This window comes from Leuresthes tenuis, unplaced genomic scaffold (genome assembly GCF_036924035.1).
Source record: "Leuresthes tenuis unplaced genomic scaffold, fLeuTen1.0.hap1 SCAF_1, whole genome shotgun sequence".
NCBI classification, from domain to species: Eukaryota; Metazoa; Chordata; class Actinopteri; order Atheriniformes; family Atherinopsidae; genus Leuresthes; species Leuresthes tenuis.
Window position 1 is genome coordinate 7,974,175 of NW_027325355.1, and position 26,741 is coordinate 8,000,915.

Below are 26,741 nucleotides of genomic sequence, written 5' to 3' on the forward strand. Positions count from 1 at the left end.
CCAGTGGTGCAACAGCTGGTTCAAATCCTGCCTGTTATCTTCAGGATAACTTTACATTGAATGGAACAAAAAGATTTCAATACTGAAGTGGAATGAATTAATAATGGTGCCACAAACTATCCATCCTTCCATTTGCTTTACATGGTTTCAGGGGGACTGGAGCCTATCTGTCACAGAAACTCATCAACATTTGAATCCAATAACAAGTCTGAAACTAAATGAAAAACGGCAGACCCAAATGAACGTTGACATGATATAGGCTGTGTCAAATTCAAAAGGAGTCCCTGTTTCTCTTTTTGGAACTTCTTCTTTCTCAGGACAAAAATAAATGTATGAGGATCAAAGCCAACAATGACCTGGGACATCTCAGCAGATCCAGGATCAGCAACATGGAGACTGAGAGCCAAGAACAAACAGAGGTCAACATAACAAACTGTTTAACAATGACAATGACGTAGAAGATATACAAAAAAATGCATGTGTATATATGACTCTACTGTGAATTTACACCTTCTTTTCTATTATAAACAGGAGAGATATGTTAAAAAAAAATCATGAAGTTATATTATGACAAAAAGCAAGTACCACGTGTGAGATGCTGCAGGGTCAAGAGACACTGTGTGCTGAGAGTCCTCTTATCTATCTTATTTCAACTTCTGTCTAATCCTTGTTTGACTGAATGTCGCATAACCTTGTGTGGCCAGTGATCTCATAGGATGGATGACTTTATTAATCCCTTTGGGAGGTTGCCTCTAGGAAATTGAAATCTCCATCTCACTCAGGCTCAGCACCGTTATATACAGAAGTGGAAACTAAATAGCGATAGCATCATTGTTTGTTTTTTTTAACTCAGACAAATCTGTGTCAGCTTCTTGATATGTCATGCAGACTCCTTGCTGTGAGAATAAATGTTTGGTATTGTCTCCAGCGACTCTGAGCCTCATTTTGAGAGAATTTTCTTGACACCAACACAACAGACATTTGACATAGTTTCACAGCTTGAAGTTGAGCCTCGTGCCCTTTTAGTGTTGGAACAGCCTTAACTTTCAGCTTTAGTCATGACAATCAAACAGCTGTCTGGAAAGTACAGGGAACAACTCCAAACCTTTTTCAGACTGCGTTAAAAATTTCTAAGTCTTTGGGAAAGATTAGCACAAAGATTAGAACCAAACACAATTTTTTTTTTTTTTAATATGGTCAATGGTAAATGGACTTGTACTTGTACTTGTGCTTGTATAGCGCTTTTCTAGTCTAACTGACCACTCAAAGCGCTTCACTACATGCCACATTCCCCCCACTCACACACACTCATACAGCACGTCTTAAGATACACATAACTACGTGCTTTTTCTAATCATTCATACACACATTCATACCCCCAATGTTACACTGGGGGAACAACGTGGGGTTCAGTGTCTTGCCCAAGGACGCTTCGACATGTATCCCGGGGACATGTATCCTGAGCTACAGCCGCCCCTCTCTGTAGCAAGAAGATGAAACGCATGAGAAATGTTGACATCTAAACTTTAATAAAATGCAGAACAATGAAATACAAACAAGTGTAAAGCTAGACTTTACATCAAACTGAAATGATATCTCGCTTCTAAAGATGTTGTATGTTTACAAACATACCCACAGCTGGTGCACAGCTACTTTGTGAATTTTAACTTTAAACAAAACATATATGTTCAGTGTAATAGAATAAAATATGTATCTACTTTCAAAAAGATTGCATTTTCAATTCAATTTTATTCATATAGCGCCAAATTAAAACAATGTCATCTCAAGGCACTGATATTGTTCTATCTATCAACTTAGAACTGATGCCATATTTATCTTGAACGGTGGGAGATCCGTCCATAGTTCCCAACTATCCCAACAAATTATAAAGCACTTTTAATGATTCTTCAAACATGTGCTACCCACAGAACATTCAGAACAAAAGTCCTGACAAGAGAAGGTGGTAATCCACAAAGAAAATTTTTAATCTGAACAAGGGAAATTCTTCTGATTTGTAGTTCCTGTTGCTGCTCCCAGGTGAATGTTTTCTTATCTGCCGTAAAATATATTGTTGATTTAAACCAATAATTTATCCGCAGTGTGAGTACGTTGGTGAGTCTTTAGGTGAGACAATTGAGTGAAAGCTGCCCCACACTGACCACAGCTGTAAGGTTTCTCTACTGTGTGAATACGTTGGTGTTTCTTAAGATTAGATGATTCAGTGAATGCTGCTCCACACTGACCACAGTTGTAAGGCTTCTCTCCTGTGTGAATACATTGGTGTGTCTTTAGACTGGATAATCGAACAAAACCTGCTCCACACTGACCACAGCTGTAAGGTTTCTCTCCTGTGTGAATACGTTGGTGTATCTTAAGATAGGAAGATGTTGTGAATGCTGCTCCACACTGACTACAGCTGTAAGATTTCTGTCCTGTGTGAATACGTTGGTGTATCTTAAGATTGGAAGATGTAGTGAAAGCTGCTCCACACTGACCACAGCTATATGGTTTCTCTCCTGTGTGAATACGTTGGTGTATCTTAAGATTGGTAGATGTAGTGAAAGCTGCTCCACACTGACCACAGCTGTAAGGTTTCTCTCCTGTGTGACTACGTTGGTGTTTCTTAAGATTGGAAGATGTAGTGAATGCTGCGCCACACTGACCACAGTTGTAAGGTTTCTCTCCTGTGTGAATACGTTGGTGAGTCTTAAAATCGGATGATGTAGTGAAAGCTGCCCCACACTGACCACAGTTGTAAGGTTTCTCTCCTGTGTGAATACGTTGGTGTGTCTTTAGACTGGATAATCGAGCAAAACCTGCTCCACACTGACCACAGCTGTATGGTTTCTCTCCTGTGTGAATACGTTGGTGTATCTTAAGATAGGAAGATGTTGTGAATGCTGCTCCACACTGACTACAGCTGTATGGTTTCTCTCCTGTGTGAATACGTTGGTGTGTCTTAAGCTCGAAATATGTAGCGAAAGCTGCTCCACACTGACTACAGCTGTATGGTTTCTCTCCTGTGTGAATACGTTGGTGTGCCTTTAGACCAGATAATTGAGTGAAAGCTGCTCCACACTGACCACAGCTGTATGGTTTCTCTCCTGTGTGAATACGTTGGTGTTTCTTAAAATGGGAAGATGTAGTGAAAGCTGCCCCACACTGACCACAGCTATATGGTTTCTTTCCATTGTGAAGCCTCTGATGATACCTCAGATGTGATGATCTTTTGAAAACTTTCCCAGAGTGTTTACAAGAGTTACATCTGGAGCCCTCTTGGGCTATATGTTTCTGCAATGACAGAGAGGAAGAAGGATTAGATCCTTCTGAAGTTCACACAAAAGATTTCTCTAAGCTAACCAACATATTCTAACTGGACGTGTATAGACCGAGCCACAGGTCTCAATATCTCAGATCAAACGTGTTGAGATGCTGAGAGTGTGTTTAGAAGTGCCCTCAGTTGTCAACACTGTGCTCTGATGTCTTCTACACACGTTCAGGTTTTTAAGCAGTAAACTCTTGCTTTTTGATCTTTCACTAATTATTTTTTATCATGATGAAATTCTGAAAAGGAACTTGTGCTACAATATTTCTAAATGATAGAATGAAGCACAGTCTTGTCCAAGTTGTTCAGTTAAACACCATGTAGAGGTTGGACTGAAAAAGGTTGATGATCACTGGTTTAAATTAATAAAAGTAACAGTGGTGGTAATACATGACATTCATTACACTAACCCTTTGTTCCAGCTTACAACCCAGAGGTCTGCAGCCATTGAGCTCAACAGCTATCAGGGAAACAGTTTTAACTCAACCTTTGTTTCTCTCTAAAACTCTTTACCCTGAGGTAGAGAGATCTACAAACCTGTCATCTAACCATTAAAGACCCAGAAGTATTACCACCACCAGGTTTAATTCATGTAATCCAGAGACTTTAAACACAAACAATGAATATAAGCTCCTGAACCTCTCAAATCTGAAGACTGAGAGCCAGAAAATGTCCCACCACAACAATCTGGCCACTGAGTTTCTTCCAGCAGATCATTCAGCCTGCAGCATAGTTTCAGTCTAAGCAAAATCTGTATCAGAGAGGGTAGATGAAACCAGGAAATACTTTGCTGACACTTTTTCCACATTTGAAGTAAAAGCAGAACAAGCGGACGATACACAGAGCCTCGACACTCGTCCTCGTGTCTTTAATGTCCTCCACACTGACCTGTAGCCCGGTGGAACCAGAGGACGAACCAGCTCTGTTCTTAGTGGAGGTGTTTGGATCCTGGTTCTGCCGCTCCATTCTGGTCCTGGTCCTCCGACTGATGGACTCGGTCTGCAACTGTCAGTACATACAATTGAGAGTGAACAGTTAACAGTGTTCCCTCATAACCCTGTCTTGTCTGACCATTTTTTAATAACTTTTGAATTTACATTACTTGACTACACGGTTTCTGAGAAGAATTCTACATATAGAAGGTGTCTGTCAGAGAATGCTGTAACCAGATTTAAAGAGTTGATTTCATCATCCTTTTCTTCACTGCCATGTGCTGATATGACAGAGGACGGCTACCTAAATTTTACTCCAGTAGAACTTGACTCTCTTGTTGACAGCACTACAGCTTCAATGCGTACAACACTGGACAACGTTGCCCCTCTAAAAAGGAAGGTAATCAGTCAGAAGAGGTTGGCTCCTTGGTATAACTCACAGCTGCGTGCGTTAAAGCAGACTGCAAGAAAGCTGGAGAGACAGTGGCGTTCCTCTAATTTAGAAGAGTCTCAATTAGTCTGGAAAGATAGTTTAATAAAGTATAAGAAAGCACTTCGTAAAGCTAGAACTGCTTATTATTCATTATTGATAGAAGAGAATAATAATAATCCCAGGTTTCTTTTCAGCACTGTTGCCAGGCTGACAAAGAGTCCGAGCTCTGTTGAGCCATGTATTCCTTTAACTCTCAGCAGTGATGATTTCAGGAGATTCTTCATCAATAAAATTGTTTCTATCAGAGAGAAGATTAATGGAATCCTTCCCACTATTATCACTGATGTATCATCAAGTAGAGCAGCTTTAGAAGTATCTTTCGAACCTGAATTGTATTTAGACAGCTTCTGTCCAGTTGATCTTTCTGATCTAACAACAGCAATAGTCTCTTCTAAACCATCAACTTGTATGTTAGACCCCATCCCAACCAGACTGTTCAAGGAGGTTTTCCCCTTAATTGACACTTCCATATTGGATTTGATCAATCAGTCTTTGTTGATAGGATATGTACCTCAGACTTTTAAGGTTGCTGTAATTAAACCTTTACTTAAAAAACCTACTCTTGATTCAGAAGTGTTGGCTAATTATCGACCTATATCCAATCTCCCTTTTTTGTCCAAAGTTCTTGAAAAAATAGCTGCAGTTCAACTTTGTGATCATTTACATAGAAATAATCTGTTTGAAGAGTTTCAGTCAGGATTCAGAGTGCATCATAGCACAGAAACAGCACTGGTGAAAGTTACCAATGATCTCCTGTTAGCTTCTGATAGCGGACTTGTTTCTGTGCTTGTCCTGTTGGATCTCAGTGCTGCATTTGATACGATCGATCACAGCATTCTGTTACAGAGACTTGAACATGTTATTGGGATTAAAGGAACTGCATTAGGCTGGTTTAAGTCATATTTATCTGATAGATTCCAGTTTGTTCTTGTAAATTAAGAATCTTCCTCACACGTTGGAGTAAGTCATGGAGTTCCTCAGGGTTCTGTGCTTGGACCAATTCTTTTTACTTTATACATGCTTCCACTAGGTAACATTATCAGACAGCTTGGCATAAATTTCCATTGTTATGCTGATGATACTCAGCTGTACTTATCTATGAAACCAGATGAAACCAACAGGTTGGTCAGACTACAAGCCTGTCTTAAAGACATAAAGACCTGGATGACTCAGAACTGTCTGTTTTTAAATTCAGACAAAACTGAAGTTGTTCTCTTTGGACCTGAGCGCTTCAGGGAGAAATTGTCTAGTTATATAGTTACTCTAGATGGTATTTCCTTGGCTTCTAGTTCTACAGTGAGGAACCTTGGAGTTATTTTTGACCAGAATTTATCATTTGACGCACATATAAAACTGGTTTATAGGACTGCCTTCTTTCACCTTCGTAATATTGCTAAAAATCAGGAACATCCTGTCTCAGGGTGATGCAGAGAAACTAGTTCATGCATTTGTTACTTCAACATTGAACTACTGTAATTCCTTATTATTGGGCTGTCCCACATATTCTCTGAAAAGCCTCCAGCTGATACAAAATGCTGCAGCCAGAGTTCTGATGAGAACTAACAGGAGAGATCATGTTTCTCCAGTTTTAGCTTCTCTTCATTGGCTCCCTGTTAAATTCAGAATAGAATTTAAGATTCTTCTTCTCACATATAAAGCTCTTAATGACCGAGCTCCATCATATCTTAAAGATCTCATTGTAAGGTATTTTCCTAACAGAGCACTTCGCTCCCAAACTGCAGGTTTACTTGTTGTTCCCAGAGTTTCTAAAAGTAGAATGGGAGGTAGAGCCTTCAGTTATCAGGCCCCTCTCTTGTGGAATAAGCTGCCAGTAAATGTCCGAGAAGCAGACACCCTTTCCACTTTTAAGATTTGGTTTAAAACTTTCCTTTTCGATAAAGCTTATAGTTAGGGATGGCTCAGGTAATCCTGAAACATCCCATAGTTAAGCTGCTATAGGCTTAGACTGCTGGGGGACCTCATCTGTCACACCATTCCTCACTTTGCTCTCTTTTTCCCCCTGTTTAATTTCAAAATTGATTTTATGTACATGTGACATTATTGTGGTTATTAACGTATGTTTCCCTGTTCCAACAGGTATCCTTTGAATGGTGTTATGGTGTTTTTCCCCCCTCTTTTCCCTATTTTCTTTCTTCTCAAACCCCAGCTGGTCGAGGTGGATGGCCACCCTTCCTGAGTCTGGTTCTGCCAGAGGTTTCTTCCTGTTAAAAGGGAGTCGTTCCTTTCTACAGTCGCCACAGGCACGCTCAGGACGGGAGATTGGACTGAAGACAAGTTTCGGTGCAATCTGTTGGTTTCCTTAGCTAGGATATTAATTTTTTGAATTGGCTCTATATGAATTAATTGGATTATGATTACAATTAATTGAATTCCAATTGGCTTGAATTGGACTATATTACTTAAGTGCCTTGAGATGACAATTGTTGTAATCTGGCGCTATATAAATAAAATTGAATTGAATTGTAATAAGATCCAGCTGTGGCGTGCAGCATGTCAAACCACACCCACTTTTCTTCTTCTCTTGAAAACCTTTCTGGACAGTTTTTAACCATCTAGTCACATTTAATTAAACTTATTACCGTGGTTTTAATTCAAATTCCTGTGAACTTTAAAATGGTTCTTTAAAGACCCACTAAGGTCACAGTTCAAAATATTTGGAGCTTTTTGATCAAATTCAGAAAAAAATTTATAATAAATGTATAATATAATATATGTATAATATACTCTGTAGAATGACACCCACTATGTGCAATAGCCCATGAATCTCATCTGAGTCAGTGTAACATGATCAACTTAAATCATTTTACTACATTAAGACAATGATACTGTTTGAGGAAAGGGTCCCAATATCATCCCAAAGACTGAAGTTCAGATTTTCTCTATTTCTAAATTTGTTCTCATTTCCAGAAGCTGTCATGGATCCAGAAAAGTAACAGAGTAATCTCAGATTTGTCACAGGTTAAACTCTGAAGCCCACGGTTCAGCACTCAGGGAGCTTCAGTCTGGACTGAGGCTTGAAACTGAGAAGATGTGATGTTTCAGTGGGGGAATGATCTAGTTCTGTGTGGCAAACAGCACGTCAGCAGGAGCTGTCTGACTGATCTGAGACACTCTGAAGAACAACATGAAGTGGACCATTCTGAGGCTGTCATTTAAATATAAAGGAGTGTTTTAATAACCTACAATCTCCTTTACATTGATTCTGAAATTATCTTAACTGGTAAACTTATGTGTCCAGTTGAAGAGTAAAAGGTGATCTTGTGTTGTGGTCAGATCAGAGTATCAGCTCCTAAAAGTTGCACAGATCCTCCTAATAAAGATCATTTTAGCTCCATTTTAACTCCAGATGTTGGCAGGTGGACTTTATGAGTAAAGACATGTACAACCTTTTTATCATGCGGTCAGTCCTTTTTGATACGTGGATAAAAGAAAATATTGGATATGTAAAGGAAACTGAATAATGAAGCTTTCATGAGACACTTCTGAAGAGGACAGTCAGACTATCTTTTAATCAGAGAAATCAGACACTGATACTGAACTGTATATTTCTACTGCTCCTGTGATACTTTCCTGGATCACTGACAAATCTATATTCTAATGCTATAACTCCTCTTCAAACAACATAAACTCTTAATGTAATTGAAGCATTTATATAGACCATAATTAAATCCCATTTTAAGATTTTAAACACTAAAACACATTAAACACATCATATCAAATGTTTTCACTCCACAGTTTTATCAAAAAGCCAAATGATACCCAGATAAGCTCGGAAAGAACAATTCTAAATTTTACATTGATCATCAAATTTTTTAAAACTGCAACTTTAGTGGAAAATGTGTTTAACACACAGCTAAAAGGATAAAGCTCCATTTTATTTGTCCATCTGGCCGGCTTATTGAAATCTATAGTTGATGTTGTGTTTCTGGTTTCTGCTTTGAGTACAACGGTTAGCAGACCATTAGCATTAGCATTAGCAGGACATGCTAACTGTGAATAGCAGCCAGGTTATTTGAACTTTTTTACTCTTTAGTACATGTTCTGACTGCCCGTGTCCAGGTGCAGGAATCAAACCAATGATACAAAGCACTTTGAAGACATTTCTGCAAATGTTTGACCGCTACATGTATTCTTTTCTGGACTCACCTGCATGCAGCTTCCTGTAATGATGTTCTGAAATGTGCTGAGGCTTCGAAGCGTGTGTCCAGTAATGGAGGAGACGGCTTCCTTCATTTAGGGGAGGAGCCGAAAATGATGACGTCCGCAACCTCACTACCCGTCCCAACCACGTGACTTCTTCCGTAAACGCTTCAGATTTGGTCAGATTTATATGCCCGAGTATTGACAAGCATAGAAACCCCTCAGTCTCCATTTAAAATGTGTTTTTTTTTTTATGGAGAGTTGCGGTCAGTTCACTTTTTGAGTTTTGATAGTTCGGATACTCGAGTTTGGATAGCGTTAATGTAGTTTGGAGATAGTTTGGGGAGTTAAGTGAGAGAGAGATAGTTTTGAGATTAGGGAGAGTGAGGAGAGAAGGATAGGTAAGAGGATGGAGCCAGCTAGGAAGAGGAAGATTTCCCCCGTGTGAGAATATTTTGATTTGATATGTCCTGTTAAGGTAAATCTTAATCTAACATATTTCAGATGCATTAGGTTTGCTGATCAAGAACTGTATTTTCACTGTTTCTTAATGTATTCATAGGTGAGGTGTTTACTGTGTTCCAAGGATTTGGGGTACAATAAGAACACCTCATGCATGCTAAGGCCTTAACTTTCTTTGAGTAAAGTGACAGAAAAACACACACAACCTGCCATATCATATGATGCTACCTTTCTGGGAGAATTTACACACAGAATACGTTAATAACTATTTCATCATACACATATGTGATAAGGGGATGAGAAGTGGGTGGCGGTGAGCTCTCAGTGCCTGTGAGAGAGAGGGGGGGGGGGGGATTGGAGACAATAAAGCAGCAGGGGGTCTCTCAAACCTGGTGTAGAAGGTGTTGAGATCGTCAGCTAGTCCGGGGGAGGGGGGGCGACCACAGGCCTTCTACCAACCAGGGTCGTTGGTGCCTGAATCACTCTCCAGTCTGGCTCTATAGTCCTCTTTAGCATTTTTGATGGCCTTCTTGAGGCCCTGTCTGGCCAGCCTGAATGTGTCCATGTCACCCTCTCTGTACGCCTGCTCTTTCCGGCGCCTGAGCTCTCTGAGCTGCTTGGAGAACCAGGGCTTTTGGTTATTGTGCCTTGTGATGGTTTTGGTTGGGAGGCAGACCTGCTCACAGAAGCTGATGTAGGAACATACAGTGTCAGAAAAGCTGCCGTTGTCATCCTCAGGGCCCCTCAGTGACTCCCAGTCAGTAGACTCCATGCAGTCCTGAAGCATGTCCCTTGCCTCTGGAGTCCACCTCCTTACTGTAGTCCTGGATGGTTTGGCCCTTCTCAGTTGCTGCCTGTATGTGGGGACCATCTGTATGATGCAGTGGTCGGAGTGTCCAAGGGCAGCGGGGGGGATGGAGCGGTATGAGGGTTTTATGGTGGAGTAGAAGTGGTCCAGTGTGTCGCTGTCCTGCATGGCGCATGTCACCAGCTGTTTGGAGCTCGTCAGTTCCTGGGAGAGGTTACACGAGTTGAAATCTCTCATCACAAGAACTATCGAGTTTGGCCGAGAGGTTTCCACAGTGGAGAAAAGAGCAGCTGAATCGTTGTTGAACGTGTTCACAGATGTACTTAGTTCACTTTTCTGATCATCACGTTAAGACCAGATGTGAACAGCTCCAGGGCACCGTTAGAACCACTGTGTGTCATTCATTACTGTAAAAACTGTGCATCATCCTTTCCTCTTTCTTTATTGCAAGATCTTCTTCTCCACTTCAGCTTTTGGCTAAATCTAAACACAGCTCACATGTCTTTGGACATTAATAACATAGATCACAGTGACATATGCAACACTTCAGATAAGCAGCTGCCCCAGTATAATTACAGATGGTTAAAATCATTGTTATTTTATAATATTCTTTCATGAACTGTGAGAAGCATTACACAGAGGGTTCATCTCCAATGCAGGAGTTTTGGTCTGTCTGCAGCCTTTTTATTCTAATGTCAATGACCAGTTCAGCAGGTGTGTCCCTCAGAGGAGCTGGAGGCAGCTGTTCAGGGCTACTTTTTTAGAAGAAGGTTTACTGATTGGAAAGGGGGCTCCTCACGGTGACACTTTGTGGGTAAGAGCCTGAATAAGGGCAACTTCTTCTTCTTCTTGGTTCTTGAAGACGTTTCATCTCTCATCTGAAAGGATTATTCAGCTTTAAACTAGTTGGTGGGAGTATGGACTTCTAAGCATCAGAGTGGTCTTTTACACCAACACGTTGTGCTACATTCAGTTCTTCACTGGCGAGGTTTCAATCTGAAGTTCCCTTAGATCAAATATGTCCACAACCACACAGATGCAAACAAAAACTTATTCAGACAGAAATATTAACCACTGTAATGAGGTGTAGACTTATTTATTGACCTCCTTGCTTTGTTCACAGAAAGTTTCAAGAGTTTTTTTCTCTCTCATGATCTAACTTTTCTCCGTCTGTGATATTGGCTTTTTTAGCGTGAGGTAAAAAGGATCCACAGGAGTCTGGAGGATGGACACAAATACAGGGAAATGAGAGGTATGCCTGACTGCACTGGGATGTTGTTTCCTCACCTGTGAGTCACTTTGGATCAAAGCATCTGCTAAATGACTAAATGGAAATGACATTAATGTCCATAATGACTGTACAGAAACATTCCACAGAACTGTGTATATGAGCTATCTTTGTAGAAACTGGATGTTTCAGGCTGTTAGTCTCAGTTGTTTCCAGATATTTGCCACATAGCTCGCTGTGAAAGCTGCCTTATACTTAACATGTAGAGATATAAAACTGTGGAGCTGATGGATCTAAAAGGAAATCACATCACTGTCAGCACATAATGAATGTCCTTGTGTAAATGCTTTGAGAAACGTGTTGAGCATCATGCCCTCACTGTGCATGTGTTCTGTTTCTGAGCTGTAATGTGGTACAAAGACTTCACATGAATTTAGGAAGTTTTCCTGCTCCTGTCTCAGTCTCAGTGCACCCTGGATTCATCCTCTGGGAAGCAGAAACATCCACAGGAAACTGATGAACATCTGTCCAACAAAATCAGCGTCCTGATAAGCTGCTGCTAGAAGGACAAAATCCTGACCTGAGATCAGTCCAAGATCTGTCTTCTAAAATGGAATAAAGTGAAATGATGAGGTGAAATCTGCTGAAAGCTGTGAAACAACAAGTGCTGCTGGAAGTATTTCATGAAGAGCTCATTAAACCTTTTAAAGGAGGAATGGACTTTATTCCAGCAGCAGCACAAAGCAGGAGATTCATATTTATCTGGACATTTGAATGAAAACATTCAGTATTAAATAAATGTCTTTAAAATGTCTTGCTTTTATTTATGGTGAATTGAAGTTTCATTTGGATCATTTTCCAGAACAAATCTTTGAAATGTTCACAGTTTTTATCTTTGAACCTTCAGAAAACTTCTCTTAATAATAAGAAAAAGTTGAATAAAAGTTGAAATAAATAAAGACAGCAGAGAGGAAGAAACTCCCTCAGCTCAGTATGTTTGTGACTCTGTCTGAGATGGAGGTGAAATATGTGAACCTGGGCTGTGGTTTACTGCTCTCTCACAGCCATTCTGTTTATTCACAGCTGAGAAATCATCTTTCTGAGGATGACCATAACCTTTATAATCATCACCACTATCTTTATTAATATCCAGAATCACTGTGAATGTTTCTGCTTCTTTCTTCTGGTACCAGTATATCCAGTTTTCATCACACTGGTCAGTTCCACAGCTGAAGGAGACACTTTGACCAACTCTCCTGGTCAGTGTTCACTGGTCCTGGATCAGCTGTGCTGCCATGGCAACCAGCGCTGTAGAGACTCAGACATACAGATGAAGGTCAGTGTGACAGTGTTTGTTCCAGGTGGAGTTTGCTGGCTCCTGATTGGCTGGAAACACTCACCTGAACACAGACAGCACAGAGCAGCAGCTGGGAGGAAAAGCATTTTGTGCAGTGGTGTTTCCTCTGGTGAACCTGGGGAGAAGTGGCGCTCTGATGCAGCTGAGGCCAAACAAGGACGAGCTGTGAGATCAGACCAGGGCCACGTGCTTTCTAACAGCTCCTCAGAGCTCCCATCAGCCCCTGCGGCCCACAGATAAGACCGCTGCTGCTGACTGACAGCTCAGCTGAAGCTGCTGTGTGGTTTCATGGTCTTGATTTGAATCTGACAGCAGATGATTAAAATCGGGGTCACATGATGCAGAAAGACTAAAAAACATTCATGTTCCCACAAACACATTCAGCTTGGTGGTGAATTTAGTAACACACACTGTTATCTGTTGTTTAACAGCTGGGATGAAAATGCACAACTACAAATCCACACAGCTCCTCAACTCTGATCCAACTCTTCAATGTGTTTGACTTCATTCAATAATGGAGCTGAATTTCTGCTGACTTTCATTCTTTTCCCACTCTGTCTTCTGACATGATGGATTTAGTTTGTCATGTTGTTCTTCATCATGTTTCCATCATGCAAACAAAGTCCTGTCAGTGTTCAGCTCTCAAACAGTTCACCTTCAGTTCCACTGACACACTGATGCCTGTGAATTCATCTCAAACTGACATTTTTATCAGAGAAGTTTAAGGGGAATTTCTGGTTCCAGAGTAAAAGGAAAGTTTCAAGTAAAGGTTTAATTCCAGCAATCTTAAAACTCTGTGGTGGACTGATCAAATCCAATGTGGAGGTGTGGATTTAGGGGAAAACCTCTTCGAACAGTCCGGTGTAATTGGGTCTAAAATACAAGTTCTTCTTGTACTTCTGAGGAATAAGTTGTATTTAAATGAGCTATAACTGTCTGATCTAAAATGCACTCAGATAAAGATCAAGTCCATGCATTCATTCAAGCTGTGTTTATAACACATTAAAAATTATCATGAACTAAACGTTTCCAATCAGCTGAGCCCTCATTTCACCTTCCTCAGTTCAAAACTGACAGAAAATACAAACTCCATGCACAAACACTGCTTTAGATTGATTTCAGAGGTGAAACTGCTGAAGCTGCTGGTCAGAAAGAAGCAACCTGAACCTGAGTCAAAGTAGGTTTCACTCTCCACTTTAAACTTCTAGAAAGATATAGCAGTGTAGAAGTTTGCATTTTGGGGATTTTATGTTACTTTTGCCTTGTTTTTTTAACCTGTTAGTGTTAATGTGTCTGTATGTGTGATACTGTTTTTTTTAAAGTGAGTGAAATTTCTCTATTTGGTGCAGCTAACATGAACACATGACAGATCGGCAGTAAAACTCCTTTTACAACATTAAATAAGAGGCTTCTGTGAGGTGAATATGGAGCTCCTGGTTGCATCAGGCAGGTCTTTGTCTCCTCTGTGAGGTAGTTTAGAGTTTTTCTGTGTGAAAGCAGCTGAAACTCTAAATGATGAAGATGTTTGATGTGTCTCACCTGCAGGAATCCTGAGCAGCGTGAAGACGTTCAGCAGGACAAAGACGGTCAGAGTACACTTCGTCATGGTTCACCTGGAGACAAACAGACAGATGTTAACATGTGGCATCAGAGCAGCAGCTAAATCAGCAGGATGATCAGCTGTCATTTCACATCTTTATGGTCCCACCAGAGCACAACAAAGCGTGAACCGTCTGTACTTAAACTGTAATCTGATCTTAGAGACTCTTTGTATTTCTTAGTTCCACATTTTAACCTAATCAGTGTAAAATGAAAACATTTTAACATTGTGGGTCCTGGTCCTGGCTGTGGCTCTGTGGTTGGGTGCTTTCAGCTCTCAGTCTGGTGTGTTTGAAGGTTTCTGCCCAGTTTTCCCTGCTCATGCCTGATCTGAGCTCTCAGCTGCTGTTTTTCCCAGCAGGACGACACTCGACTTCATGAGGCTGCTAAAACAACAGCTTCATTGTTTTAGTGACGTTTCCAGTCCAGTTGGTCGCGGGACAGACATCAGACCGCTCAGAAAAACACAACCGCTGTGAGAGGAAGATTTTCACCTTTGCAACATTTTGCTTTGAACCTCTTAAAAACGAATGTGTTGAATGTTTACAGCAGGAAAACCAAGAATTTTGTAAACTTTTGATCATCACACGTGCGTGACCTTCCAGCTGTTTTTCAGCTTCCAGGAAGTCTAGTCTGTGATGGATCCTGATCGAAAAGCATGACTCAGTTATTTCAGAATAAAACTCTCTGCAGAAACAAGTTTTGTTTTAATGGAGAGGTGGAAGATTCACACATTTAATGGGGTAAATAAGTCCAGTCAGATATAAATATATGATCCAAATCTTCAACAATCAAACGAACAACAATGTAGTAACATCTCTGTGAAACATCAGCATCAGATTCATTGAATAATTTTTGCTTTAAGGAAGTACGGCTGCATTTAGGTTGAAGTTCAGCTTTATTATTGTGAATAATTAGCAGAGAAGACAGACAGGAAACAGAACAGATAGAATGAAAACAATATTTAGAGCAGATAACACCATATTAACACAAACACTCAGTTCTGCTGCTTTCTTTGTATGATCCATGTTTTTTTTAAAGCTTTTGCAACACAAACTAAAACACATTTGAAAAGAAAGACACATCTGCCTTTTTTTCCTAACAATTTGACCCAATTTTCTGATTGGCTGATTGCAGCTCAGTGATTCCTCTCTGATATCACAGTTTGTCACATGTGCAGCAAACTAACTGCAGCTGACATGAACTGAATGGTCTCAGTTGAAGTGAGCTTCAGAGAAACACAACATACTGATATTCAGTGTGAAGCTTTGACTGGAAACACACAGAAAAACAACATCCTGGAAGAATGGCAGCTTCCATCTTTAAAGGACTGGAAGAGGAAGAAGTTTCCAAGGAATCATTTAGAAGAGTTTCAAACAGAAAGTGACTGAATCCATGAATCTGAAAAGGTGTTTCTGAGTGAAAGAGACAGACATGTACAGACTGAACGATCTGTTCAGCAGTGATTCTCTGACAGGAGAAAACTCTTTATACTCAACACAGATACACTGAGGAATCAGATGAACTGAACCAGAACCTAAATCCAGGATGCAGAGGTTCTTCAGTGAATGTGGTGTTGAAGGTGTGGAGGTGGATCAGTGTGTCAGAGGAGACTCTGTAGAAGGACAGAGTGCCAGCAGGACGGTCCACATACACTGCTGCTCTGTTAGAGACAGAGGAGCAGGTAATGCGTGTTTCTCTTTGATTGTGACAGACCAAAAAGTAACCAAAAAGATCAGAGCACCTCAGCCTCCAGGACTGATCATTCCATCCAAACACACAGTCACTGCCTCCTCCTCTCCTATTGATTCCTCTGTAACTCACTGATACATCAATTTCTCCTTTCCACTCGACCTCCCAGTAACAGCGATCAGTCAGAACATTTCTACACAGCAGCTGAGGACACTTGTAATCAAATCTGTCTGGATGATCAGGATATGACTGAACCTCCTCCACAAGTATCACCTTCCTGTTGTTGTCAGACAGTTTCAGTTTTCTGTTCACTGTGTTTGTGTCGATTGTGAGTTGACAGGAATCTGATGGAGAGAACAAACACAATCCAGCTGCAGTTATTGATCTATCATCTGTTCACTTTGATCAATGAGTGATGTGACAGTGTGAAGATGGTTGGATGTCATGAATCAGATGAAGAACACACTTACACTTCCTCAGACCTGGTGTCAACCATCGTTCTCCAGCAGGCTCCACCCTGAAAGGAGGAGGGGGGTCAGAGCAGCACAGTCTCTTTCAGCATGCAAACATGGACATTATATGGCTCTCACATACACATTGTTCTACACTGAGAAAGGAACAGGAAAACGTCTGGACACATCCACTGGAATGGAGCATCTGAAAACTAGAATGAAAGCTGTTTGATCAACACTGAACACAAAACTCCTTTCAATCATCTCTGCACAGCAGATTATGGACTCATGCAGAGATGCTTTCATTATTTGATTTATCTCAGAAAAAGGAGGAAAGAAAAGAAAGTGAAGAAAGAGAAGAACGATGGATGGAAGGAAATCTGTCTGAGCTCATTCTGAAGTTTAAAAGCACCAAATGTCTTCTGCAGTCAGATTATGGAGATGAAGTTTCTGTCTCTGAATTCAACTCTTCAAGTCTGGAAGAATTTTCACTTTGATTTTTCACTCATTTCTGAATCCAAATATGAGCTTTAAGAATTCTAATGAAATCACTTCAGTTTCTGACATCATGGTCTCTCCTGATGGTCACATTGTTTCTGCTGACTCCTCCTCTCAGTATGTTTCAGGGCAGCCAAACATCCAGATCCTTTCTCAGACCCATTGGTCAATCTGAATGCTGCACAGCCAGCCAGGGGAAGACATTCATCTAGAAAAGTTAGACTAGAAACACTCCCCTCATTCCACCCTCCACACTGAACATTAACGGCTCAGAATAAGATCAGAGGAGAATCTATAGTCATTGGAAGTATATTAACTACCAGGTGTTGTGGTTTTATTGATCATAATCACTCATTTATTTCAGCCTGATCACTTTTCAGGAATCTGAAACAGACTGAAAAGCCTCCAGCCTCTTCCTCTCCTTCCCCCAGTGTCCCTCTCTTCCTGTTTCTCTGGAATTCCTTGGATAGTGTTTATTGGATTGTCCCACACGTTTTTTTTTTTCTTTTTCTTCACCCCATCTGTGGCTGGGATGAAGAAGAAACAACAAAGAAAAATGCAAATCAGGTCAGAACGGTACCGACATGCAGCATGAGACATGGCGGGAAAGGGAGAAAATACGACTTGTACAACTAAAGAAAGAAAATGCAGCTACAACAAAGACTGGAAAAACATCTACCCCTGGGTGAAACCAGTGCAAGGCGAATCTGGTTAAGTTTTGTGTGAAGTTTGCTTGAGTAATTTTTCCGTTCCACGTGGAGGTGAATACGACGTAAAACAACACATACAATGCCAGACTCACAAAAAGCACTATAATTGAAAGAACAATTGTAGTCCTGACTGTCTATTGTGTTCAATTGTACACAGTCAGGTGTGTTAACTTCAGATGCGATGTAAAATAGTATGAAAGATAAGGTGACCAGACGTCCGCGATGTCAAAGCTGTCCCCGAAAATGTCCCCTATTTTGACACCGAGCGGGGGAAAATGCGCGCAGACTCAAGGTAACACCAGTTATTACGGTCGCCATTGAACGCATCACCAGAGAAGACGTCATGACGTACAGACGCAGCGGCGTCAACAACAGCAATCTGGAGGTGGCAAAAAGGAAAGAAAAGGAGACCAGCGGCCGCGATAAATGGTATGTTGTGTATTAACTTATTTATTTTGTGTGAACTGGCGGTAGACTTGGCTGTGAGTGCATGTGTGTGTGTGTGAAGTGATGTAACATTGAAGTAAGTATGATTGTTTACTCTGCTCTTATTCTACCCAGGCTCCTGAGGTGGAGGTGGATGAATGAGGAGATAACTGTAATGTCACCTAATTTTTTGATTGCCACCTTTTGTGTAATAAAAGATGGTTAAGAAACATGGAAAAGTACTTGTACCTGTTTTTTTTAATTTCATAATGATGATGATATTTGATGATTTTTCACCACTGCAATGAAAATGTCCCCGATTTTCATTTCAGAAATCTGGTCAGCTTAATGACAGCTCCATGCTGACTATGTTTTCGTACGTGAGAGAACTTGAGAAAGTTGCATTAAAATAAGATATATTTGTTAAGTTTTTATTTGCAGTCTGTTATGTGCTACTGAATCAACCAGATGGCTAAGGATAATAATGTACAAGCTAAGGGGTAGAATAGAGGTTTATTTTTAAAATTTATTTTAGGCCACCTCAGTGCACTGGTATCCCACATTGTCCCACACAAACATAGTTTTTTTTAACGGGTGGTGTATGGACCCAATTGCAGTACAAAGGAGTCAGAAGACAGTGGTAAAAAGTTCAAGGCTTTACTGAAACTCTGGAAGACAGACAAACGGTTTAGAAACCGGCAAACAGGAATCAGGAGAGGAGAGGCAAAGTTCTTGGTCAGGGACAGAAGGCTGGGTCGAATTACCAGGAGGCAGACGAAGCGGGGAATCAGGGACAGGCGAGGTCGGTACCAGTAAAGCTGGCAGGAGAACGCTGGAAAGACTTGCATGGCAAAGAACAATCTGGCAAAGGATAGAGTGTGGAGCTGGTGACTATATGCTGGGCTGATTGCATGTGATGAGAGGCAGCTGTGTGCACAGGTGAGTGGAGTTAACTGATGAGGTGTGTGTGGCTGACAGGCTGAGTGGGGCAGAAGCAGGATCAATGGAAAATTACTGATGGTTGGATGACTAAACTGTGACAGTTTTTGTCCCACATCTGGTGAATTGGAATTTGGTCACCGTAACACTGTGAAAAGTCGTCCAGAGCCACGGCAGGATAAGTAACAGAGAATATATGATCAGAGTCATTTCAAACATCCTGAACATTCAAATGCTTCTCATTTCCTGTGCTGGTCATTAGAGACTGAGTGATTTTAGTGTCTCTGACACAGGTGATGGAGCAGTGATCACTAACATGACAAACTCCAGAGGCAGGGATCTGTGTGCTCTGTCAGTAAGTCTGATATCAAGTCATGTGGCGCTCAGAGGATTGTTGAAGTTTGCTCTGGTGGCTTTATCTCTAAGCTGAAACACATCCAGTTCCACACATTGTTCTCTGAATGTGTTGAAGCTGTCAGAGAGCCGGTCCAGCTGAAGATCCCCCATGTGGGCGTATGGAGGGAGGGACACAGGTCTAATCCACATGTTCATATTTCCAGATGTACGGTGAACATGGTTTTATAAATCTTTGTGCTAAGCTAGGCTAACATGGCCTGGACCCATCTCTGTATCTGATCCAGGGTCAGAGGACCAACAGACACTTCTCACTGTTGTTCCTGCAGATGTTCTCCTTGTAGACCTCCTCCACAAATATCTGCTGTTTCTGTTCAACCAGTGTTTCTGCTGTGAGCAAAGGAAAAAGGCTCCTACATGTGTGATTGTTCATGTAACACTCAGCAGGAAGCAAAAACACAGGGCTGAGTGCAGGACAGAGAACATGTTTCCAGCTCTTCCTCCTCTATCAGACATTGTGTGTGGCTGCAGCAGGCCTCTCCATACCTGAGTTTGTGTGGATCCTTCAGTGCAGCCGTCAGCAGCTTCACTCCTGAGTCTCCTGGATGGTTGTAGCTCAGGTCCAGCTCTCTCAGATGGGAGGGGTTGGAGGTCACAGCTAAGGCCAGAGAAGCACAGCCTTCCTCTGTGATCAGACAGCCTGACAGGCTGCAGACACACAAAACAACACAGAAACTCTGAGAGAACTGCTCTGAAACTGAAGCTGAATGTCAACAAATGTTCAGAGAAACTGGAACTGTCTCACATTACTGACTTTGTGTCTTCATAAATCTGAGTCAGAATCAAACTACACACGTGGATGAACCTGGTCATTTTAGCCACAAATACATGCAGACACTCCCCTACTTAGTCCTTTTCAGATAAAGCGAGAGCAGCAGGAAAGAAGAAGCTGATTTAACAAATGTGAAACTGAGACGCTCATCAGTGAAGCAGAGAAAATTAAATCTGTTTTATTTGCTGATCTTAGTTCTGGAATCAACAACAGAAGAAAAGCTGCTGGATGGAAAAAAGAAACAGAAGAATCAACTCTGTAAAGTCTGAGAAAAGGACCCTGCAAAGGTAAAAAAGAAATGGTGGCATTAAAAACGAGTCAACACTCGTCAGGTGGCAGAAGGACAGTATCGGGGCGATGGGTTGAGGACCGGTGTTGTTCCAAAAAGTGATGGTCCACCAGAAACTGGTCTGATTCTGTGGGAGCGTGTGCAGGCTGTTTCCAATGTTCTGGCTGTGTATTTCTTATCCTTAATGTTTACAACTTATACTGAAACTGAATTGTACTGTGTTGAATGTAACAGATTGAATGTACATGAAATTAAACATTGTTAATGGTAGTTCTCTTTCAGTTGATTCACTCGGTACAACACATGTAGGATGGGATGTCACGCCCTGGCGTGTTCTGGCAGAAGACACCTCGAATCACGCCCTCATGCAGTGATAATGTGTGATGGGCCCCACCCACACTGTATTTACAGTCATCATTCCAGTCATTCCTCAGTTCTTACGCTTTTCACTTCACTAAGAACTCCTCTGTTGATCTCAGGCTCCCTAGTTTCTGCTAGTTAGCCTTGTTCCCCCAGAACATTAGATTAAACACTCTTGTTGGTGTGGGTCACTGCTGCCTGCTGGTTTGCGTGCCTGGCTGCAGAACTCTTGGAACTCTTACCTCAGGTTATTCCATCCGACCACAGCTCCATGGTGATGGAGCTCTCAAGTTTCTACGCCCCTCCTTTTGAAACTGCGTTTCATTCTTACATTGTCCGCACACAGAATGTGCCTTTATGTGACCAGCTGTTTGTATGTTTTGTCAATCCAGCCAGGAGCAAAGCTCTGTCTCGGCAGACACTGTCTCATTGGATTGTAGAAGCTATTTCTCTAACTTACAGCAGCAGGGGTCTCCCTCCACCTCATGGTGTCAGAGCTCATTCAACCCGGGGGCGTGGCAGCGTCATGGGCCCTGTTTAGAGGAGTTTCTGTGGGTGATGCCTGTGCTGCAGCCAGTTGGTCATCACCACACACTTTTGTTCAGTTCTACAGCTTGGATGCGACAGGCCCTTCGGTGGGTCACTCTGTTCTTTCTGCTGGGTCTGAACTGGTGGTCGGTGGTGGTTCTGACCCAGGTTTAACGGCTGCTTTGTGGGGCATGTATATATGTCCCAGACTATAAGTGTTGTACCGAGTGAATCGACTGAAAGGGAACGTAATGTCATGCATATAAGGTAAGTTAGAAGGAACGAGGTACAACACTTGTTGACAACTTGTTTGCCCCGCCCATCAGTTGGGCTCAGGAGGACAACTCACTCAAATAACTTTATATGAATCTTCACATTATTTATTGGATGAAAACGCAGCCCAAAAGGAAACTGACCAAATGACCCAAAAAAGTCTTTCCAGGTTCAGGTTGTGGGCCAGGTATCAGGTTCAGGTAAGTTCCTGTGATGTCAGAGGCCTAAAGCTTCTGTAACAATCATACAAAGACCATCCACAGGTGTTCTGTCAGCTGTTCATAAAAACAGTTTGATGAATCCTGACCTGAGTGTTTCCAGTCTGCAGTTTGGATTCTTCAGTCCAGCAGACACCTGCTTCACCCCTGAATCCTGCAGGTTGTTGTTACTCAGGTCCAGTTCTGTCAAACTAGAGGACTGGGAGCTGAGAGCTGAGGACAGAGCTGCACATCCTTCATCTGAGAGGTTACAGACACTCAGTCTGAAGAGACAATTACAGAGAAAAAGAACAGTTGGGATCAGAATCAATCACCTCTAACGCTGAATGTGGACAGAAAGACCACTTATAGGGAACATCAGGTTTATAAGCCTGTGATCATGTCCGTGCTGTGCTTTTTTATGCTCAAAGACACATCATGAGTGAAACAAGGAGTCCACATGGTGGCTGAGCCTTTCCACCTTGGAACTGCAGCTTATCAGAGACATCCTCAGAATCTGATTCAAACAGCAGAGGGTTTCATGGGGAACAAACCTTAGGAACTAATGCCATCAGATTGATGGTGGGGCTGACTTCAGAGCTGCCAACCAGGAACAAAGTCTAACATTTATCAGCACATCATTCCCTTTGTGATAATGCAATCATCTCAGTGATGTAATCTCATAATGTCATTATTTCACAGTTATCTGAGAGGAGAGACAGGTGAAGTGGAGATACAGGTACTGGAGCTGACTGCAGCTCATGTTATTATCTGTACAATAACAGCTTCACAAATGTGTTCATCTGTCTAAATACTTTGAACATGATGACAACATCTGGTTATGATTTTACAGGTTCTGATAATACAAGCTGATCCATCATTTCTTCAACTCACTCACTTATTTTATCTCAGACCTCTTGACATATATCTATAATGCAAAACTTCAGTGGGGATCAGCATGATGCAGTGCTCTTGGTGGATCCCAGAAGCAGCTTGGATCCTCTGACTTGGATCAAACAGCCTGTAGATGGTTCCATAATGTTTCTCTGATAGATCTCAGTGTGAATTGTTGGGTGACTGTAAACTGAGCTCCTCTCAGGTCCTGTCCTGTTCACCATGTATATAACTGACAGAGTTTCACACTGAGCTGATGGTCATGTCCATCTTTATGCTGATGACACAGTCCTCTGTTATAGAGCTCAAACTATAAGCATGGACACTGAAAAACTGCAGTTGCAACTGCTTTTTTAAATGTTGTTAAATGTTGAACTTGTTTCAGATGCAGATAATCCTGTTTTCTACAACTGTGACTGTGGATGGAACTTTTACTGACTTTATAAATAAATGTTGTTGCTAATATTTGGACAGATGAAGGTCTCACTGTTAAAACTCATGAATCAGATTTAAGTGACATGTGTAAAACTGAGTTTTTGTACAGAAATGAGGCAGTTTTTCTACATTGTGTGGACACAGAGTGGAGGAGGAGGAAATGTTGATCTATATGCATCCATCAGTCTCTACTCTGACACTCTGGATGCCATCTATCACTCTGCAGTTAGATCTGTGACAGGTTAACCTTCAGCTTCATCACTGCACTGTAATGAAGCAGAGGAGTAGGTGTTGTTCAGCCTCTCATCTTTGCCTCCAAAGTAATTGTGTCAGTTCTGATAACTGCAGTAAAACAGACGAACAACCTGACTCACAGTTCAATTTTGGATACTCTCAACAGTCAAAACTGAAATCAGCTGAATATAACATATTTATATTTATTATAACATATTTATCCTGTTATCTGATGAAAACAAGGTTTTTTTTTCCATTCTGCTGCAAAATGACCCGTTTTTATTTCAGAATGAGTGGAAGGACAGGGTTTTAAGAAGGTTTCACAAAGTCCACAAACGTCACCTGGCTTCCACTCTACTGAAAGTGGTTAAACCGGGTCTGTACTTACAGAGCTTTGTTGGACGCTTTGAACACTGGCAGCAGCCTCAGAAGAGCCTCATCTGAAGCAGAGTATTTCTTCAGGTCAAACACATCCAGATCTTTTCCTGATGACAGTAAGATGAAGACCAGAGCTGACCACTGAGCAGGAGACAGTTTATCTGTGGAGAGACTTCCTGAACTCAGGGACTGTTGGATCTCCTCCACTAGAGAACGATCATTCAGTTCATTCAGACAGTGGAACAGATTGATGCTTCTCTCTGCAGACAGATTCTCACTGATCTTCTCCTTGATGTAATTAACTGTTTCCTGATTGGTCTGTGAGCTACTTCCTGTCTGTGTCAGCAGGCCTCGTAGCAGACTCTGATTGGTCTGCAGGGAAAGACCCAGGAGGAAGCGGAGGAACAGGTCCAGGTGTCCATTTGGACTCTGTAAGGCCTTGTTCACAGCACTCTGGAAGAAGAGAGTCTCTTTTAGTGTGTCAGACTTCTGAGACTTTGATTGTTCTTCCATCAGGTTGACTCCAGAGTTGATGAAGGTCAGATGGACATGAAGAGCAGCCAGAAACTCCTGAACACTCAGATGGATGAAGCAGAACACCTTCTCCTGGTACAGCCCTCTCTCCTCTATAAAGATCTGTGTGAACACTCCTGAGTACACTGAGGCTGCTGAGATATCGATGCCACACTCTGTCAGGTCTGATTCATAGAAGATCAGGTTTCCTTTCTGCAGCTGCTCAAAAGCCAGTTTTCCCAGTGACTCAATCATCTTCCTGCTCTCTGGACTCCAGTGTGGATCTGTCTCAGCTCCTCCATCATACTTGACCTTCTTCACTTTGGCCTGAACCACCAGGAAGTGGATGTACATCTCAGTCAGGGTCTTGGGCAGCTCTCCTCCCTCTCTGGTTTTCAACACATCCTCCAGAACTGTAGCAGTGATCCAGCAGAAGACTGGGATGTGGCACATGATGTGGAGGCTTCGTGATGTCTGGATGTGGGAGATGATGCTGCTGGCCTGCTTCTTATCTCTGAATCTCTTCCTGAAGTACTCCTCCTTCTGTGGGTCAGTGAACCCTCTGACCTCTGTCACCATGTCAACACAGTCAGGAGGGATCTGATTGGCTGCTGCAGGTCGTGTGGTTATCCAGAGGCGAGCAGAGGGAAGCAGTTTCCCCCTGATGAGGTTTGTCAGCAGCACATCCACTGAGGTGGACTCTGCAACATCAGTCAGGGGCTCCTTGTTGTGGAAGTCCAGAGGAAGTCGACACTCATCCAGACCGTCAAAGATGAACACAACCTGGAACTCTTCAAAGCTGCAGATTCCTGCTTCTTTGGTTTCAGTAAAGAAGTGATGAACAAGCTCCACCAAGCTGAACTTTTTCTCTTTCAGCACATTCAGCTCTCTGAAAGTGAATAGAAACATGAACTGGATGTCCTGGTTGGCTTTGCCTTCAGCCCAGTCCAGAGTGAACTTCTGTGTTAAGACTGTTTTCCCAATGCCAGCCACTCCCTTTGTCATCACTGTTCTGATTGGTTCATCTCTTCCAGGTGGGAGTTTAAAGATGTCTTCTTGTCTGATGGTTGTTTCTGCTCTGTCTGCTTTCCTGGATGCTGTTTCAATGTGTCTGATCTCATGTTCATCATTGACCTCTCCAGTCCCTCCCTCTGTGATGTAGAGCTCTGTGTAGATCTGATTCAGAAGGGTTGGGTTTCCTGCTTTAGAAATCCCCTCAAACACACACTGGAACTTCTTCTTCAGAGCAGATTTATGTCGGAAAACTGGGTCAAAAAGTTCTAAATAAACACGACAAATAAGATCAGTCAATACAATACACAGAAAATCTTCAAACCTTTAATTTATCTGAGAATGAGTATTTGAACATGTGTCGTTCTGTGTGTTGAGACATCAGTAAATGTGTCATTTATCCAGCAGGTTAAATCTTTAGAGAAATCCTCTTACTGCTCTGCAGACGGTCAGCCAGCTCCTCCTGCTTCATTCTCCTCAGGAATTGAACTGTGATCTTCACTAATGCCTCTCTGCTGCTCCTCTGCTCTTCATCCTCATCCTCCCTCTGACGCTCTAAGCATTCTGGGTAATCTGGATTCAGAACCTTCTGGATCTTCTTCAGCTCCTCCTTCACAAAAGTGACCATGTTGTCCTCCAGCAGCTGGAACAGAATACTATATGAATGAGCCAATCAGACTGAAGTCATGGAGCCAAACATCAGATCCATGTTGGACACACTGACAATCCACTGGTCTACAAAGTGCAGCATGGAGATGACTGTGAACAGAATAGATGGAAAAGTAGTTGTTGTACATGTACAGACCATAAATATGGAGTCCAGCTGTGTTTGATGCTGCTGGGCAGACTGCCTACTGGGAACCTCTGAGCTCTGCTGGTCCACTCTGTGGAGGAATCATGAAGAATGAGCTCACATTCTGTCTGTCCACACAGAGACAAACACAAGGTAAAGCTCCATGAAGTGATGTGTGGATGTGAACAGTGAATCAGAGGACTCCCTGCAGTGGGAAAGCTTTACTAGTCCTGCTGATCCCACTGAGAATCAACAGCTCAGTCTGCAGCTGCTTGGAGCTTTCAGCTCACTTTGGTTGGGTCCAACAGCTCTCAGCAACCCCTTCAGAAAGCTTTCCCTCCCTGCTGAAGTGCCCTGGAGCAAGGCAGCCAGTGTGCTTGGATCAGACTGGTTGTACTGGGCAGCTCCCAGTGTGAAGGCCTCAGACGATGACTGTACAACATCATCTGATGATTATTTCCCAAAGACAGGGGACAAACTTTCATTGCAGCTTCCAAAAGCTCTGTTTAGTTAACTGGAAGAAGCAGAGTTACTGTCTGTTTACCAAGTTTAATTTCAGTCTTTCAGG

At 42.0% G+C, this 26,741-nt stretch overlaps 2 protein-coding genes across 2 annotated transcripts in view; one reads left to right on the forward strand and one right to left on the reverse strand.

Moving 5' to 3' along the window:
• The window catches only part of LOC140294994 (protein NLRC3-like), a 334,914-nt gene that overhangs the window by 97,857 nt on the left and 210,316 nt on the right, over window positions 1-26,741 (forward strand). The window lies entirely within an intron of this gene.
• On the reverse strand, window positions 1,928-26,015 carry LOC140294978 (uncharacterized). The gene is made up of 4 exons (XM_072379627.1): window positions 25,816-26,015; window positions 23,867-25,649; window positions 18,027-18,096; window positions 1,928-3,291 (listed from the first exon to the last, which is right to left on the reverse strand). Exons 1-4 carry the CDS (start codon window positions 26,006-26,008, stop codon window positions 2,077-2,079), a joined length of 3,261 nt encoding a protein of 1,086 aa, XP_072235728.1. The 5' UTR covers window positions 26,009-26,015; the 3' UTR covers window positions 1,928-2,076.

Bases quoted from the DNA above. Each gene is read 5' to 3' on its own strand.
- LOC140294978 (XM_072379627.1), bottom strand. From the start codon at position 26,008: ATGGTCACTTTTGTGAAGGAGGAGCTGAAGAAGATCCAGAAGGTTCTG. The intron at 18,097-23,866 runs GTAAGTACAGAC...TGCCACCTCCAG, and splicing joins AAAGCGTCCAACAAAGCTCT to ATTGCTGTTGTTGACGCCGC. The intron at 3,292-18,026 runs GTAATAACTGGT...CTGTCATTGCAG, and splicing joins TGATGCGTTCAATGGCGACC to AAACATATAGCCCAAGAGGG.